The sequence below is a fragment of the Ailuropoda melanoleuca genome, chromosome 7 (assembly GCF_002007445.2).
Source record: "Ailuropoda melanoleuca isolate Jingjing chromosome 7, ASM200744v2, whole genome shotgun sequence".
NCBI classification, from domain to species: Eukaryota; Metazoa; Chordata; class Mammalia; order Carnivora; family Ursidae; genus Ailuropoda; species Ailuropoda melanoleuca.
This window is the reverse complement of record NC_048224.1, coordinates 104747436-104764915: the sequence shown is the minus strand read 5'-3', so window position 1 is coordinate 104764915 and position 17480 is coordinate 104747436. Positions and strand designations below refer to the sequence as shown.

The window sequence follows — 17480 nt, the reverse complement described above, 5'->3', positions numbered from 1 at the left end:
ACCATACATCAAACATTTATATTACAAAAGGGATTGTCAAATATTATGTCATTTTTATCAAGGCATTATATGAATTTCTTTTTTTTTATAATCCCTGTGTTACTGCAGTTTATTAATGGATGGTTCACACAGAAGAAAGAGACTTAATGAATAGTGGTTTGTAATATACATAATTATATTAAAGAAGTCATTGATATTGTAACTTGGGAACTTTGTAGGAATATTTAATTTCCAAATAAAAGGCTATATGAATAGGCTCAATATTTAACTTCTAAAATGTAAGCAATATGCTTATTAGTTTCTATACACATTTATACATTTGTACATTAGCATTTTAAATAATTTTAGAAAAAATATGTGCTATAATATTGCACAGAAATACTCGATTAGCAATGCTGAGTTGAGATAAATCAACACTGTACTTTATCAGTGTAATAAGTGTAAATAAAAGCGCTGCTTGAAGTCAACAATTCCTTTAAAATGATAGAAAAAAAAAGAGGATACTTTTCTTATATATAAATTATGTACCAGGGACTGTGCAAGATGCCTTGTGCGAAATACTCAAAATTTCTGCAAAAAAAAAAATGCTTAAATTTTAATGATTATAGCAAACTTTTTTTGAGTTAGATCTTCCCAGAAATAAATGAAGCTCAGATTTCATGAAGTGTTTAGGATGATAAAAACTTCTCAGTGAATATTTCATTTCTGGGTGCTTCTGTAAGTTAAACTGTCCAGTACTTGTCCTTTAAAATGTTCCTATTGGTTGGGGCGCCTGGGTAGCGCAGTGGTTAAGCACCTGCCTTCGGCTCAGGGCGTGATCCCGGTGTTACGGAATGGAGCCCCACATCAGGCTCCTCTGCTGGGAAACTGCTTCTTCCTCTCCCACTCCCCCTGCTTGTGTTCCCTCTCTCGCTGGCTGTTTCTCTGTCAAATTAATAAACAAAATCTTTTAAAAAAATGTTCCTATTGGTTAATTTCAACCTACTGAAGATTCCGATCTGGCAGACAACTGTGAGTAACCAAGCTAAGAGGCATTATAATCATAAAGGGCACACTTGAGCAATCAGAAACATTTTATCATGTCAGGCATTAAGAGAAACATAAACAGCTTAAAAAAAAAGTCTCTATGATTTGCAATCAGTTTAAACATCATCTTTTAGAGCTACTAAATTATATTAGAGCATGCATTTGCAAATCTAAGACCTGCATGATTTTATATACGAAATAATAATGTCTTCCTATGTATTTACTTCAACTTAATACTCTCCTTTTCAGTTTCTATTTGCCAATATATTAATCATAATGTCCACTGGTAAAGCAAAAATTCCACAGCATCTAATCTTATTAAGACACATGTGAGACTCCTATGGTGATAGAATATTTATTTTGAAAGGACTTCTTTTCTATGTTTTGTCATTCAGACTGTAATATTAAATCCTGTTTTTCTGATTGTGTTTTTAGGTTATATTCAGTCGGAGGTCGTGATGGAAGTTCCTGTTTGAGTTCAATGGAATATTATGATCCTCATACAAATAAGTGGAACATGTGTGCGCCAATGTGTAAGCGGAGAGGGGGTGTTGGAGTGGCCACGTGCGATGGTTTTCTCTATGCCGTAGGAGGTCATGATGCTCCTGCTTCAAATCACTGTTCCCGGTTATTAGATTATGTAGAAAGGTAAGATCCAAGGTCACAGTTCTAATGAGAGAAATAATGTAAATTATACTGAAGCCTAATTCAAGTGAGTATAAAAACTGCATAATTTAGGAAAGGTAAATTCTGCTTTTTAAACCTCTTTCTGTCACTTTATATCCCCTTCCCCTATACACATGCACGACACTTTCATTCTTCTTCTTTAAAAATTTTAATTCCAGCATAGTTAACATGNTGCCTAATTCAAGTGAGTATAAAAGCTGCATAATTTAGGAAAGGTAAATTCTGCTTTTTAAACCTCTTTCTGTCTCTTTATATCCCCCTTCCCCTATACACATGCACGACACTTTCATTCTTCTTTAAAAATTTTAATTCCAGCATAGTTAACATGCTTACATTAGTTATACTAGTTTCAAGTATGTGATACAGTGATTCCACAACTCTATATATTACTCAGTGCTCATCAAGACAAGTGTACTCTTGGGACATCTTGGTGGCCCAGTCTGTTAAGCATCTGCCTTTGGTTCAGGTCATGATCCCAGTGTCCTGGGATCCAGCCCCACATCGGGCTCCCTGCTCTATGGGGAGCCTGCTTCTCCCTCTCCCCCTGCCGCTCCCCCCTGCTTGTGCTCTCTTGCGCTCTCTCTCTCTCTCTCTCGCAAATCAATAATAAATAAAAATCCTTTAAAAAAAAGTATAGTCTTTTTTTTTTCTTTTAGAGAAGGGGAGGGGAGAGGGACAGAGGGAGAGAGAATCTTAACGGCGTGAAGCCTGACACAGGGCTCAATATCACAACCCTGAGATGATGACTTGACCCAAAATCAAGAGTGGGCTGCTTAACCAACTGAGCCACCCAGGCGCCCCAGGATAAGTGCACTCTTAGTACTCCTAATCCTCTTCACTTATTTCACCCATTCCCCCATCAACCTCCCCACTGATAACCATCTATTTGTTCTCTATAGTTAAGAGGGGTTTTTTTAAATTATTATTTGCCTCTTTCTTCCCCTTTATTTTGTTTCTTAAATTCCACATATGAGTGAAATCATATGGTATTTTTCTCTGACTGGCTTATTTAGCTTTGCATTATACTGTCTAGCTCCATCCACGTTGCTGCAAATGGCAAAACTTCATTCTTTTTATATGGCTGAACAATATTCCATTGTGTGTGTGTGTGTGTGTATGTATATATATATGTGTGTGTGTATATATATATATATATACCATATCTTCTTTATTCATTTGTCTATCGATGGACACCTAGACTGCTTGCATAATTTAGCTATTGTAAATAATGCTACAATAAATATAGGGATGCATATATCCTTCTGAATTAGTGTTTTTTGTATTCTTTGGATAAATACCCACTAGTGTGATTACTGGATCATATGGTAGTTCTGTTTTTCTCTACATCTTTACCAACACTTATTGTTTCTTGTGTTTGATTTTAGCCATTCTGACAGGTGTGAGGGGATATCTCATTGTGGTTTTGATTTATNTCTGCCACTCCCCCCTGCTTGTGCTCTCTTGCTCTCTCTCTCTCTCTCTCTCTCTCGCAAATCAATAATAAATAAAAATCCTTTAAAAAAAAGTATAGTCTTTTTTTTTTCTTTTAGAGAAGGGGAGGGGAGAGGGACAGAGGGAGAGAGAATCTTAACGGCGTGAAGCCTGACACAGGGCTCAATATCACAACCCTGAGATGATGACTTGACCCAAAATCAAGAGTGGGCTGCTTAACCAACTGAGCCACCCAGGCGCCCCAGGATAAGTGCACTCTTAGTACTCCTAATCCTCTTCACTTATTTCACCCATTCCCCCATCAACCTCCCCACTGATAACCATCTATTTGTTCTCTATAGTTAAGAGGTTTTTTTTTAAATTATTATTTGCCTCTTTCTTCCCCTTTATTTTGTTTCTTAAATTCCACATATGAGTGAAATCATATGGTATTTTTCTCTGACTGGCTTATTTAGCTTTGCATTATACTGTCTAGCTCCATCCACATTGCTGCAAATGGCAAAACTTCATTCTTTTTATATGGCTGAACAATATTCCATTGTGTGTGTGTGTGTGTGTATGTATATATATATGTGTGTGTGTATATATATATATATATACCATATCTTCTTTATTCATTTGTCTATCGATGGACACCTAGACTGCTTGCATAATTTAGCTATTGTAAATAATGCTACAATAAATATAGGGATGCATATATCCTTCTGAATTAGTGTTTTTTGTATTCTTTGGATAAATACCCACTAGTGTGATTACTGGATCATATGGTAGTTCTGTTTTTCTCTACATCTTTACCAACACTTATTGTTTCTTGTGTTTGATTTTAGCCATTCTGACAGGTGTGAGGGGATATCTCATTGTGGTTTTGATTTATATTTCCCTGAGGATGAGTAATGTTGAACATCTTTTCGTGTCTGTTGTCCATCTGTAGGTCTTCTTTGGAGAAATGTCTGTTCATGTCTTCTGCCCAATTTTTTATTGGATTTTTTTGTTTTGTTTTGTTTTTTTGTTGAGTATTATAAGGTCTTTATATATATTGGATACTAACCTTTATCAGATACGTCATTTGCAAATATTTTCTCCCATTTGGTAGGTTTATGTCTTTTAAGTTTTGTTGATGGTTTCCTTTGCTATGCATAGAAGCTTTTTATTTTGTTGTAGTCCCAATGGTTTATTTTTGCTTCTGTTTCCCCTGCCTCAGGAGTCATAACTAGAAAAATGTTGCTATAATCAATGTCAGAGAAATTACTGCCCGTGTTCTCTTCCAGGACTTTTTATGGTTCAGGTCTCACATTTAGGTCCTTAATCCATTTTGAGTTTATTTTTGTGTATGGTGTAAGAAAGTGATCCAGTTTCATTCTTTTGCATGTAGCTGTCTGGTTTTCTCAACACCATTTGTGGAAGACACTGTCCTTTTCCCAATGCATAGTCTTGCCTCTTTTTCAAAGATTAACTGACCATATAATTGTAGGTTTATTTCTGGCCTTACTTTCATTATTTCTTGTTTAATTCTTTCCTTCCTTTCTCCCTCCTTCCCTCTTTCCTATTTCCTTCCATCTTTCCTTTCTTTCTTCAACTAATATTTAAAGCCCTATAGTTTTTTTCACAAGAATTTAAAGTGATATTTTAAAAGATCCTTTAAAACAGTTTTAAGTGATCTATTTATGAATGCTTGTTATTTACCTTTTTAAAAATTAGGTATTTTATTGTTCTATTCATCCTATCATGTTCTACTACTCCCTTCAAACTCTCAAAGGTGAATTACGGACTTTGTTTTGTGTCATACCTTTCTTAATGGAAGACATGTCTATTTTCTATAATCCTGGTCCTCTTTTAAATCTTCCTAAAAATGGCCAAGTGCACAAAGGTCTGGAGTGGAAAGTCACCTTGGCTTCAGGCTTGGTCCAACAACCCAAACACTTCCTGGCACGTTTATAGCTAAATTCTCTTTAAGGGCTGTACATCACTTAGAACTATTATATTGTGTGCAGTAAGGATTAGAAAGTTAGTGAACCCTAAGATGATATTTCTTATTACATAAGGATACATGCTGATATATGGGGAAGTGAGACTAAGGAATACTGAGGTCAACTGTTTTGTCAACTGGGATAGGTAAGTAATTCTACCATAATGAATAACTTCAAAACTCTCTGTGACTTAATATCATAATTTTTTTCTTACTAATGCTACATGTCCATGACAGATCCATGATATCATTGCTCTGTTACTCAGAATGGCATATAAGCTACAATATAAGTACTGCTGGTGTCAGAAGGGAGATGTATACATTGTTCACCGATTCCTAAAGATTCTGCATGCCAGTAATACAATTCTCTTTTCTTCATACTTTGACAAACGTCACATGGCCACAGAAAACTTCATGAGGGTGGGAGAACTTCTACATGGGAGAAGAACAAGAGCTATTTGGTGAATTTCAGTGATGGCCATAACAATTTTCCTCTTAATATTAAGAAACCACATCCATTTTATTAATGCTTGCAAGTGGTATAGTCAGTGGCAGAAAGGTGCTTTTTTATATTTTTCTAAGGATAGATGATTTTTACTGAGAATAAAGCCATTGGCAAGAGATAGCTTTTAGTAAACAGACTCTGCTCAAACTTAAACCACTTCTTGAATAAAACATGTTTAATGTTATTGCTACGGTGTGAAATGGACTGTAGATATATGGCTCTTTATGCACAGAGGAAAGCATTACGCTCAATGCAGTTTCACTTCAACATTCTCTTGTCCAGTGAAATTAGGAACTACAGGTGTTATAGTGTGGGCAGTGGCCAGAGTCCAAATAAATAGATGTATGCTTTTATATACACAAACATGAAATCATTTATTTAAAAAAAATGCTAATAGACTGACGGTTCATTCACATTTTCCTCTGCTAAATTCTTGGGGAAAATAGCAAGAAAGATTAACATGATGTGGCTCCTATTTTTACTATATATCTTATATAAATGTTACTAATGAAATGATATTTCATTTATTCTCTTCTAACTTTACTGTAAAATGCATTACAATGTTGTTTGTGAATAGAGGCATAAATAATTCAGTCTAGGAATACATTTACGATGTAGAATTAGACTTAAATAAGTGTAGCTATTTTAAGCTATAGGAGTACAGTGGGTACGAGCAGCTTAAGTAATGCAGAAGCACACAGCATTATCATGATTCTTATCCCAGCTCATATTGTGTCAGATTAATAGCATTTTGAGGTTTCCATAACATATANAGCTCATATTATGTGTCAGATTAATAGCATTTTGAGGTTTCCATAACATATATTCTATATTGACAATTTCACATATAAATCATCAATAAATCAAGGCACATAATGGTACTCTGTAGAGTTATTTTACACATATAATGTAAAGACTGTTTTTTAGTATATAATCATAGGAAAACAAACCATTAGGAATAACGAGAAGTAGTGTACAATGTTACGTATTATAGATTGATACAACGAATTTTATTGTATGACAATGATTTCTTACGGAGACATAAAGGTATTATATAATAGTGCTGTTAAAGTACAGTTATATAAGACATCAAAAGTTGTAAAGGGTCAGGCTGTCTTGAACACAAAGAATACAGGCCCCTCAAATCAGAGTAGGAAAGAAGGCAAGGACTTGGCAAGAATAAGGATTTTAGAATAGTTGATGGAACAATGAATAGTAGTTTTGCAGCCAAGCCTCACTCTAATAAGAGCATTTCAGTGGACAAAATCAGTGTCCAAAAGATGCAGTAAGTTCTAGCAGAACTTCCCAGAGGGTGCAATCCATTAGACAAAGGACATTTATCAATCTATTTTACTTATTCTACAAATATTGTTTTGCATATATTTTTCACTGTGCTAACTCGAGCTTAAAATTTACTAGAAAAAAGAGACAGATAAATAATTAGAACCTTAAATAAAACAGAAAACCAGGCAATGGATCAGAAAATATGCTCAAAGGCATCAGTACCACTGCTGGCTAATAATAGATCAGGACCACCTTTGCCCTCTAATTTGCATCCCAGTAATTAGGCCTGTGGGAGAGGGATATCAAGATAATAGGAGCCTTCTAAATCTCTTTTGTAATATCCACTCTTGCTTCCTCCAATTTACTCTCCATATAGTAGCCAGAGATCTTTTCATAATGCAGATTTTACCTGAAAGCACAATGGAGTTTTCCTTTGTATTAATATTATGATGAAAAATTATTTAAAAATTTTCAACATAGCTAGGATCCATGTGCTGGTGATGACCTAGATTAGCCTGCTCACCCTTATACTCTGCCACTTGGCACAATTCTTGGCACAAAGTAAGTCCTCACCAAGCATTTAGCAAATCAGGTAGAAAAACCGGCCTCAAATTTCTCCCAAGGGAAGGCATCTGGAGATACAATGTATATAGGGAGTTATGTAGATTAATAGAAAGATAAAAAGGGATGCATAAAAGGACTGAAGAATGGATGTATGAATGGACTGATGGAAAGACTTAGATTTTTGTTTATTTTTCTATTTGCATGTGAATGCCCATTTCCATCATTATAGACTGTGTATCAATGATTCACATACATATATTTTAGGCATTTATTGGGTAGGCAAAATTTTTGATAAGCCCTAAAATATTAAGCAACTTTTCAGATATTAATTGAAAATTATATCTTTATATCTAATCCAAGCACTATTAACAAATACGCATCTGTAAAATTTCTTATGTATTACTTAAATATAAAAATTTTGTTCAAAGTTTACCAAAATCCACACATTGGTCATATCAGAAAAAGTCATCTAAAATAAGAATATCTAATTTTTCTGTCAAGATATGGCTCAATATTTTTTATCATCTTTAGATCTTGATAAAAATTAATAAAAATTAAGATTTGCTGTCAGACATACAAGGATAAATACAACTATTATTTAACTAAACAGTTTTTTTTAAAGTTACCATAAAGATTAATACATAAGGTAAGAATAGAATTTTGGGTTCTTTCATTTATCTTCTTAGTTCATCGTTTTGGTTTAGACATAACCCAAGAGTTATAGCAGCTCTAAAGAGTGAAAACAGATGATCAAGGAGGACTTTTTATTTAAATTATGGGCACAAATCCTAGGCATTACATAGCATATTAATACATTAACTCATATTTTGATATACGCGAGATCCTAAATTTTCTACAAGACAGTAATCACTTGAACTGTTTAAAGTTAAAATGTTAGATAGGGGCTTTTGAACTTCTTAGCAAGATACTTTCTTCTTCTTCCTAAGATCTTAACTGTTAGCACTTGCCAAATGAGTGTAGCACGAAAAGACTAACTAGTTTGCTGTTCGTGTTATTTTTCTATTTTTGTGCACATAGAAACTTTGCTATTTCTTTGATAACAAATTATGTTCAAATTTCTTATAGAGCCATATATAAAAGATGGAAATCCTGACAGCCTATGTATGTAGGGGCCCTGCTTTACAAGTGGATGCAAGAATTATTAACTAACACCAAAGCTAAACTAATTCATAAATAAACTAATTAGATATTTGCCTAATGGCTTACGAGGCGAGTGATCTCTGAAGTGGTCAGCTAGAGACAGGTGATAACAGAAGAATCTGTTGCCCTTGTACTACCTGGAAGGCTGGCATCATGGTTATTCATCTGCATGCTTTGCAGAAGGAGAAGAACAATTCTGTGGAAAGGGGGATGTACATGAATAGATGAAATATTATGTCCCATATAGAGGAAGGATATCAATCCTGGTTGTCAAACTGCAGAGTTCATTTTCATGCAGCGAGAGGCTATTTAATACACAATTTGGACTCACAGGGCTGATAATAGTTTTCTGTTACATTAGCAGAGAAAGTGATTATATAATCGATTGCTTCTTAGTTCTGAACTGTTATAAGGTATTTATTTTTAAAAGTGAGTTTTAACTAGCATTCAGATCTCCTGGGTATGCTCCATGTTCTATTGATTGACAATAATTTAAATAATTTGTGAAGCTCTGCTGGGGAAACTACATCTGAGGAGACAAAGAGCTGTGTGGCTTATCCTTGCTTTCCCTGGTTCTGTCAGCAATTTGTTTCTCCTCTCCTCAATCTTGAAGAGAGGATGTAATAAATATGATCTAAGTCAAAATAGGATTTTTCACATGCCTTCATAGAGAAGTTAAATTAAAAAGAAATCAAATTAACTTTTAAAAACATTTTTGTATATATACACAAGGGATATTGGAAAGGGGAGCAGAAATCTAGTTACCCCATCTTCTTTCCCAACGTTTCTGTGCCCATGATATATTTAAGAGAAGTATTCACAAAGACTGGGAGAATATCAATAAATACATTTAAAAAATCTATTTTAAAAGTAAAGATTAAGCACATAATCAATGTGAGAGTCACAGACACACAAACAATATTGAGAATGATTTTTCCCCCTAACATTGCGCTGACTTTTCCCCCCTCTGTCATGGGGTTGAAATTGATAGTCGACTCAAAAACATTTCACCTGACACGTGACCCTAACTAATGGGACTGCTGCAACTAAATCAAAACAGGGAACATGTCCTTACAGAACGTGCGGAAGATCCTGTGAGAGGAATCTATACCGATCAGAGAATAATTTGTATGTTGAGACTGAATTTGAACTAAGAAATCCTGTCTTGGATGGGTGCAGCCTGATAGTTAAACCATTCTGAAGTTTTCTTTTCTTTCTTTCTTTTCTTTTCCTTTCCTTCCTTCCTTCCTTCTTTCCTTCCTTCCTTCCTTCCTTCCTTCCTTCCCTTTTCTTTCTTTCTTTTCCTTTCCTTCCTTCCTTCTTTCTTTTCCCTTCCTTCCTTCCTTCCTTCCTTCCTTCCTTCCTTCCTTCCTTCCTTTCTTTCTTTCTTTTTTCTTTCTTCTTTCTTCTTTCCTTCCTTTCTTTCTTCTTTTTTTTCCCTAAAGACTTATTTATTTGAGAGAGAGAGTGTGAGTGCACGCATACACGCACACAAGCGGGGGAGGGACAGACTGAGAAGGGGAGGGGAAGACTCTCCAGCAGACTCCTGCGCAGAGCACAGAGTCTGACCCTGGCTCATCCCAAGACCCTGAGATCAGGACCTGAGCCAAAATCAAGAGTTGGATGCTTAGCACACTAAGTCACCCAGGCACCCCATGAAGTTTTCATTTTTTTAATTTAGAAGTAGTTTGTTGATGACATAGGAAATCAGGAGAAAAAAATCATAAAAAGAAAGCGATTTCATCAGTAACTCATTAAAGTTCATTTATGTAAATTGATGTCTGCATTTGATTCTTTTTCAATGTTTTAAGATATATTTACTAGTAAAGGTTAAATTACAGGGGAAAAAATCAGTCTATTTCTTTGTTCCTTTTCCCAACTGTACATTCAGACTCTATGTGTCAGGAGTAGAGCATACAATGAATGCTTAATTACACTGTCTAAATAAATCAATGGATGGATTAATGTACATGGTCTGATGGATTGTGGCTTCTGATCTTAAATTCTACCAGGATTTGTGGCTTTCCTTTTTTTTTTTTTTTTTGCACACAGGGTTGGATCAACAAGACTCAAACAGTTACTTTAGGTATAGTTGTTACTAACCATATGTATGTCATATGGTTAATACAAATTTATAAATTTTTTTCAATATTTTCTTTAAATGCAGATATTTTTATATTTCTTTTAAGCCAGATACACACTTCATGAAATTATTTATTATTTCTAACAATTCTAAAATCTTTGTGGCTTAAAATAATTTTGTAGTTGTTTCTTTTATGATTGAAATCTTTCATCATTATGTGTTGACTGGGTTCAGTTTGGGCTGCTTTTCTCCTCCACATGATATTGGTTGATGCTACCATCATCTGGGCCTCAACAGCCTTTAATGTTCACAATCCTTCTCTGGCAGATCTAGCAATTAGGGCTGCCTCTCATCGGAGTTCAGCTGATGCTTCAACCAGAGAACCATAGTTCCCCTTGGGCTGGACTTTCCACCATAAGGTGGTTGGGATTCCAAGACAAGGGAGTCCGAAAGAAGAGGGCTCAAGAGGGTAAATATCCAATACAATGAATCATCAGGCCTCTGCTTGCATCACACTTGTTAAAGTCACACTGGCCAGTGTTGCTCACAGCAAGGTAAGCGGGTACTACTCAAAGGTATGACACTAAGAAGTGTGGTTTATTAGGAGCCACCAAAGTAACAATGAGCACAATTGTGCTTACATTTTAAAAGTAATTTTCCATCCTGACTTCATGTATGTATATACATATACGTGCATATACACACATACACACACATACTTTATACTCATTTTATAGCTTTACTTGTTATCAGCTAACTCTTTAATCTGTTTAGTAAATCACTTGGCAATTAATATTAAATGCTCATCTCCTTTTAACCTTTTCTTTGGGGAAGTTACTGGGGTCATGCAATCTGACTCCTTTCTCAGCTGTTAGGGAAGCCAGTCCTGCAGGTGTGTACTGCACCCACCTCCCTTTGTTAGAAGGCGCTGCCATTGTGGGCCCCTTGGTAGGTGGAAGCAGGAGCACCAAAAGCCACCAGGGGTTATGGATCACAATAAAGAATTAATAATTTCTAGGGCCTCCATGGCTAGGCCCTTGGAAGCAGATGAGTCATGCAGATCTGTGATGGTGCAAGAACGGGGTCCATGAATGAAGCAAGTTATTAGGAAAATGATTGATTTCCTTATATGTATGTTTTATTAAACTGACTAGCTTCCACGAGAATTCCTAGAATTAAACTGTTTCAAATGGAGATAGTTTTCTGTCCATACTCTATTACATACAACTCTCTGGATAAAATATCTAAATAATTGTAGTGCTGTAGTGATTGCCTTTATAAGTAATAATTGTATTTATGCATGAAATATTTACCAAAATTTGCTGTGTTCTAGATCATAAAGTAAACCTCAGCAATTTTCAAAAGCTTGAAATCTCATAGGGCAGGTTCTCTGACCAAATGGAATTAAACTGGAAATAAATAACAGAAAAGACAAATTTTTACATTCTCAGCTGTTTGTTTTGTGTTTTTGTTTTTAAGATAAGCTCTATGCCCAGTGTGGGGCTTGAACTCACCACCCCAAGATCAAGAGATGCTTGCTCTACTAAGTGAGCCAGCCAGGTGTCCCATGTTCAGCTGTTTGAAATTTAGGTGATATACTTCAAAATAAAATGTGACTCAAATTAGAAAATAATTTGAACTGAATGAAATGAAAATATATATCAAATTTTTGTGATGTAGCTAAAGAAATTCCTTTCTAAAAATAATATTCCTGGGCACTTGGGTGGCTCAGTCTGTTGGGTATCTGCCTTCAGCTCAACTCATGATCCCAGGCTTCTGGGATGGAATCTGGCATCAGGCTCCCTGCTCAGCGGGCAGCCTGCTTCTCCCTCTCCTTCCCCCTCATGCTCTCTGTCACTATCTCTGCTCTTTCTCTCAAATAAATAGATAAAATCTTTAAAAAAATAAAATAAATAAAAATAATATTCCTTTCATTAAAGGTTTTTCCAAATGCTCACACTAAAGTTGGTATTTCCAGTCTCATTACAAGTCTATAGAAAAAAAAAAAAGATACAGATGCACACTGTCATTAAAAGATGTCTCCCAATTTTCCTAGACTCTTATCAAGATCTTAGTAGGAATGTACATCCTTAAACTTTCTTTATACTGCACAATGAAAACCATTAAGGAACCACGCAATTTAGGCAAGACTGTTTGAGTTATTGGAAAATCTCACATTAAAAGAATACTGCATGTATCAAAAGTTGCCAAGAGACTAAGCCACTCCTGTGACATGTAACATGGGGTATTAAGTTTCAGCATTTCTAAAGAAATTCTTAAAGAGAAATTTATAGATTTAAGCACATTTACTTAACAAGTTAAAAGAGCTGAGAAGCTAAGATTTAAGTTTCAATTTCAAGTTATAAAAACTAGACCAAAAGCCTACCAAAATAGAAGTGAAATAATGATAGAAATATATTAATTAAATATAAAACAAACAAGAAATAGGATTAAAAAGAAGTCTAATTTGTTTCTCTAAAAATAATTGCAATGAAATTTATAAGCTAGCTGACAGAGTGTCAAGGAAAAAAATTACCTACATCAGAAATATAAGTGGATATCACTATCATGTGACTATAAAAAGAGAATATTTGAATATTTATGCCATTATTTGACTTTTTAGCTGAAATGAACAGATTTATAGAAAAATAAAAACTTATATATATATATATATTTTTTTAAAGATCTTATTTATTTATTTGACACAGAGAGACAGCCAGCGAGAGAGGGAACACAAGCAGGGGGAGTGGGAGAGGAAGAAGCAGGCTTCTAGTGCAGAAGCCTGATGTGGGGCTCGATCCCATAATGCTGGGATCACGCCCTGAGCCGAAGGCAGACACTTAACGACTACGCCACCCAGGCGCCCCAAAACCTTATACATATTATGCAAGAAAAAACATGAGAAACAAGAGATGGCTAAACTCATGAGCATAAATACAAATATCCAAAAGGAGTATTAGCAAATCAAACCTAGATGTAAATGAAAATGATAACGTATCTCCAACCACTTTGCATTTATTCCAGAAATCCAAGTTTGGTTTAGTATAGAACAATTAATCAATGTAGCTCAATATAGTCATAAAATAAATAAACATCTGAATAAATGCAAAGATGGTAAAATCCAACACCCACCATAATAAAAACTCTCACCAAACTTGGAAGAGAAATTAATAGAAAAATAGTCAAATATTGAAATATATTGTTTTGAGATTTTCACTAGAGAAAAAAAGTGACTGCTAATACCACCTTTACTCAACATTTTAAAAGAATAACTACCCAGTTATAAAGCAATAAAGGGAAAGAAAATTCATAATTAGAAAGGAATGAATAAAACTGTCAGTATGCAAGGTTACATGATAAATATCTAATGATAATCTAACCAGAGTGTAATTAGAAACTATTCTTTTTAAAAAGTGAATTAATAAGGTTGCTATATACTCAGTCAATATTTGAAATTAATTACATTTCTAGATGAAAGCAATAATAACAAAATATATATATAAAAGTTGCCATTAAAAAGTTTTAAAAAATCTAGCAATAAATCTCACAAAATATATGTGATACCTCTAAATAAAAAATAAAACTTTAAGAAAAGTTTAAAAGTCTTAAGTAAATAGAGGGGAATGCCATGTTCATGGAAGAGAAGACTAAATATCATAAAAACATGAATTGTACTCTAAAGCGATTTACGGATTCACTGCAATCCTTATTGAATTGTAAATGTTTGTCCAGAGTGGATTGTGGATGTAAAGTTAAAAAGTTGATCCTATAATTTAAATAAAAATGAAAAGGGCCCCAAATCCCAAGAAAACTTTGAAGAAGTACTAGATATTACAACTAATTTTAAAGTTACTTTAAGGCACTGTGGCATTGGCCTAGTACAAACAAGTAGACAAAACAGGTCTGTGTTTACACATATGAGGAATCTTGACTTATGATAAAGGCAAAAAAGCATATCTCATATGGAAAAAAAATAGTTTTAGCTCCTCTCTTATATCACACCAATAAATTCAAGATGGATTTTAGATGTAAGTATGAAACAAAGCTTTTAGAATATAAGAGGGGGCTATCTTCACAATTACAGGAATGTAAAAGATTACTTAAACTGGATTGGGAAAGAGTCACCCATAAAGAGAAATATTACTAAATGCCTTTCCTCAGGGGTGCCTGGCTGGCTCAGTTAGGAGAGCATGCAACTCGATGTCTAGGTCATGAGTTCGAGCCCCATGTTGTTTTATTAAAATATAGGTAAATAAAAAATCTTTCCCCAAAAGAAAGCATGAAGAGTAAAAATTTATGCCAGAGACTGGGGAATATAATTTCAAAGCATTTAGCCAAGAAAGGTTTGCTTCTAGTACTTAAATCTACTTGACAGAAGATTTGAACAAGAACCCTTGAAAAGATGACTACTGGGAAAATGCTTGATATCATTAGGCATCAGAGAAATGAGAATTAAAATCACAATGTGATACCAGGACCTACTAGAAAGGCTAAAATTAAAATAGTTAATATCAAATGTTGGAGAAGATGTAGAAAACTGAAACTCTTATTACACTCATGGTGGGAGTGCAAATTGGCCCAGACTCTGTAATATCAATAGGTATTATCAACCACATTTCAAAATACGCATTCTTTTTGATCCAGAAATTCTATTCCTAAATAGCCCTTAGATATGCATATATATGAAAATATCTGAACAAGGATGTTTTTAGGAACTTTTTTTATACTCATTCCTAAGTTTTTAAGTATTAATTTTATTAGAATTAATTTATTTTCCATTCCCATTATGTGAACATTTCTTTTGGTTTTTTAATGATTTTTTATTATATTATGTTAGTCACCATACAGTACATCCCCGGTTTCCGATGTAAAGTTTCATGATTCATTAGTTGTGTATAACACCCAGTGGCACCNTAACACCCAGTGCACCATGGTGCAATATGTGCCCTCCTTACTACCCATCACCAGTCTGTCCCATTCCCCCCCCTCCCCTCTGAGGCCCTCAGTTTGTTTCTCATAGTCCATAGTCTCTCATGTTTCATTCCCCCTTCNATGCAATATGTTCCCTCCTTACTACCCATCACCAGTCTATCCCATTCCCCCCCTCCCCTCTGAGGCCCTCAGTTTGTTTCTCATAGTCCATAGTCTCTCATGTTTCATTCCCCCTTCTGATTACCCCCCCTTTCTTTATCCCTTTCTTCCCCTACCGATCATCCTAGTTCTTATGTTCCATAGATGAGAGAAATCATATGATAATTGTCTTTCTCTGCTTGACTTATTTCACTTAACATTATCTCCTCCAGTGCCATCCATGTTGCAGCAAATGTTGAGAATTCGTTCTTTCTGATAGCTGAGTAATATTCCATTGTATATATGGACCACAGCTTCTTAATCCAGTCATCTGTTGAAGGGCATCTCGGCTCCTTCCATGATTTGGCTATTGTGGACAATGCAGCTATGAACATTGGGGTGCATATGGCCCTTCCCTTCACTACGTCTATATCTTTGGGGTAAAAACTCAGTAGTGCAATGGCTGGATCATAGGGTAGCTCAATTTTTAACTTTTTAAGGGACCTCCACACTGTTTTCCAGAGTGGCTGTACCAACTTGCATTCCCACCAACAATGTAGGAGGGATCCCCTTTCTCCACATCCTCTCCAACAATTGTTGTTTCTTGCCTTGTCTATCTTTGCCATTCTAACTGGCGTAAGGTGGTATCTCAGTGTGGTTTTGATTTGAATTTCCCTGATGGCTAATGATTTTGAACATTTTTTCATGTGTCTGTTAGCCATTTGTATGTCTTCATTGGAAAAGTGTCTGTTCATATCTTCTGCCCATTTTATGATTTGTTTATTTGTTTCTCGTGTATTGAGTTTGAGAAGTTCTTTGTAGATCTTGGATACCAGTCCTTTATCTGTGGTGTCCTTTGCAAATATATTCTCCCATTCCGTGGGCTGTCTCTTAGTTTTTTTGACTGTTTCCTTGGCTGTGCAGAAGCTCTTTATCGTGATGAAGTCCCATAAGTTCATTTTATCTTTTGTTTCTCTTGAATTTGGAGATGTGCCATGAAAAAGGTTGCTTTGGACAATGCCGTAGAGGTTGCTGCCTATGTTCTCCTATAGAATTTTGATGGATTCCTGTCTCACATTGAGGTCTTTCATCCATTTGGAGTTTATTTTTGTGTATGGTGTGAGAGAGTGGTCAAGTTTCATTCTTTTGCATGTAGCTGTCCAATTTTCCCAGCACCATTTATTGAAGAGACTGTCTTTTTTCCACCGGATGTTTTTTCCTGCTTTATCAAAGATTAGTTGCCCAAAGAGCCGAGGGTCCATTTCTGGGTTCTCTATTCTGTTCCATTGGTCTATGTGTCTCTTTTGTGCCAGTAACATGTTGTCTTTGTGATCACAGCCTTTGTAGTACAGCTCGAAATCCGGCATTGTGATGCCCCCAGCTTTGTTTTTCCTTTTCAACAGTTCCTTGGAGATTCGGGGCCTTTTCTGGTTCCATACAAATTTAAGGACTATTTGTTCCAGTTCTTTGAAAAATGTCCTCGGTATTTTGATCGGGATAGCATTGAAAGTGTAGATTGCTCTGGGTAGTATGGACATTTTAACTATGTTAATTCTTCCAATCCATGAGCATGGAATATTTTTCCATCTTTTTATGTCTTCCTCAATATCTTTCAAAAGTGATCTATAGTTTCTAGGATATAGGTCCTTTACGTCTCTGGTTAAGTTAATTCCAAGGTAACG

The 17480-nt window shown here is 35.2% G+C and overlaps 1 protein-coding gene and 1 pseudogene across 1 annotated transcript in view; both read left to right on the top strand.

Moving 5' to 3' along the window:
* KLHL1 (kelch like family member 1) overlaps positions 1-1699 on the top strand; it is a 320540-nt gene extending 318841 nt beyond the window's left edge. The window contains 1 exon segment of the mRNA XM_034663802.1: positions 1462-1699. Coding sequence (XP_034519693.1) covers positions 1462-1699 — 238 coding nt within the window.
* An 8011-nt stretch (positions 1700-9710) lies between these two features.
* Positions 9711-17480, top strand: part of LOC100481222 — a 56031-nt pseudogene continuing 48261 nt past the window's right edge.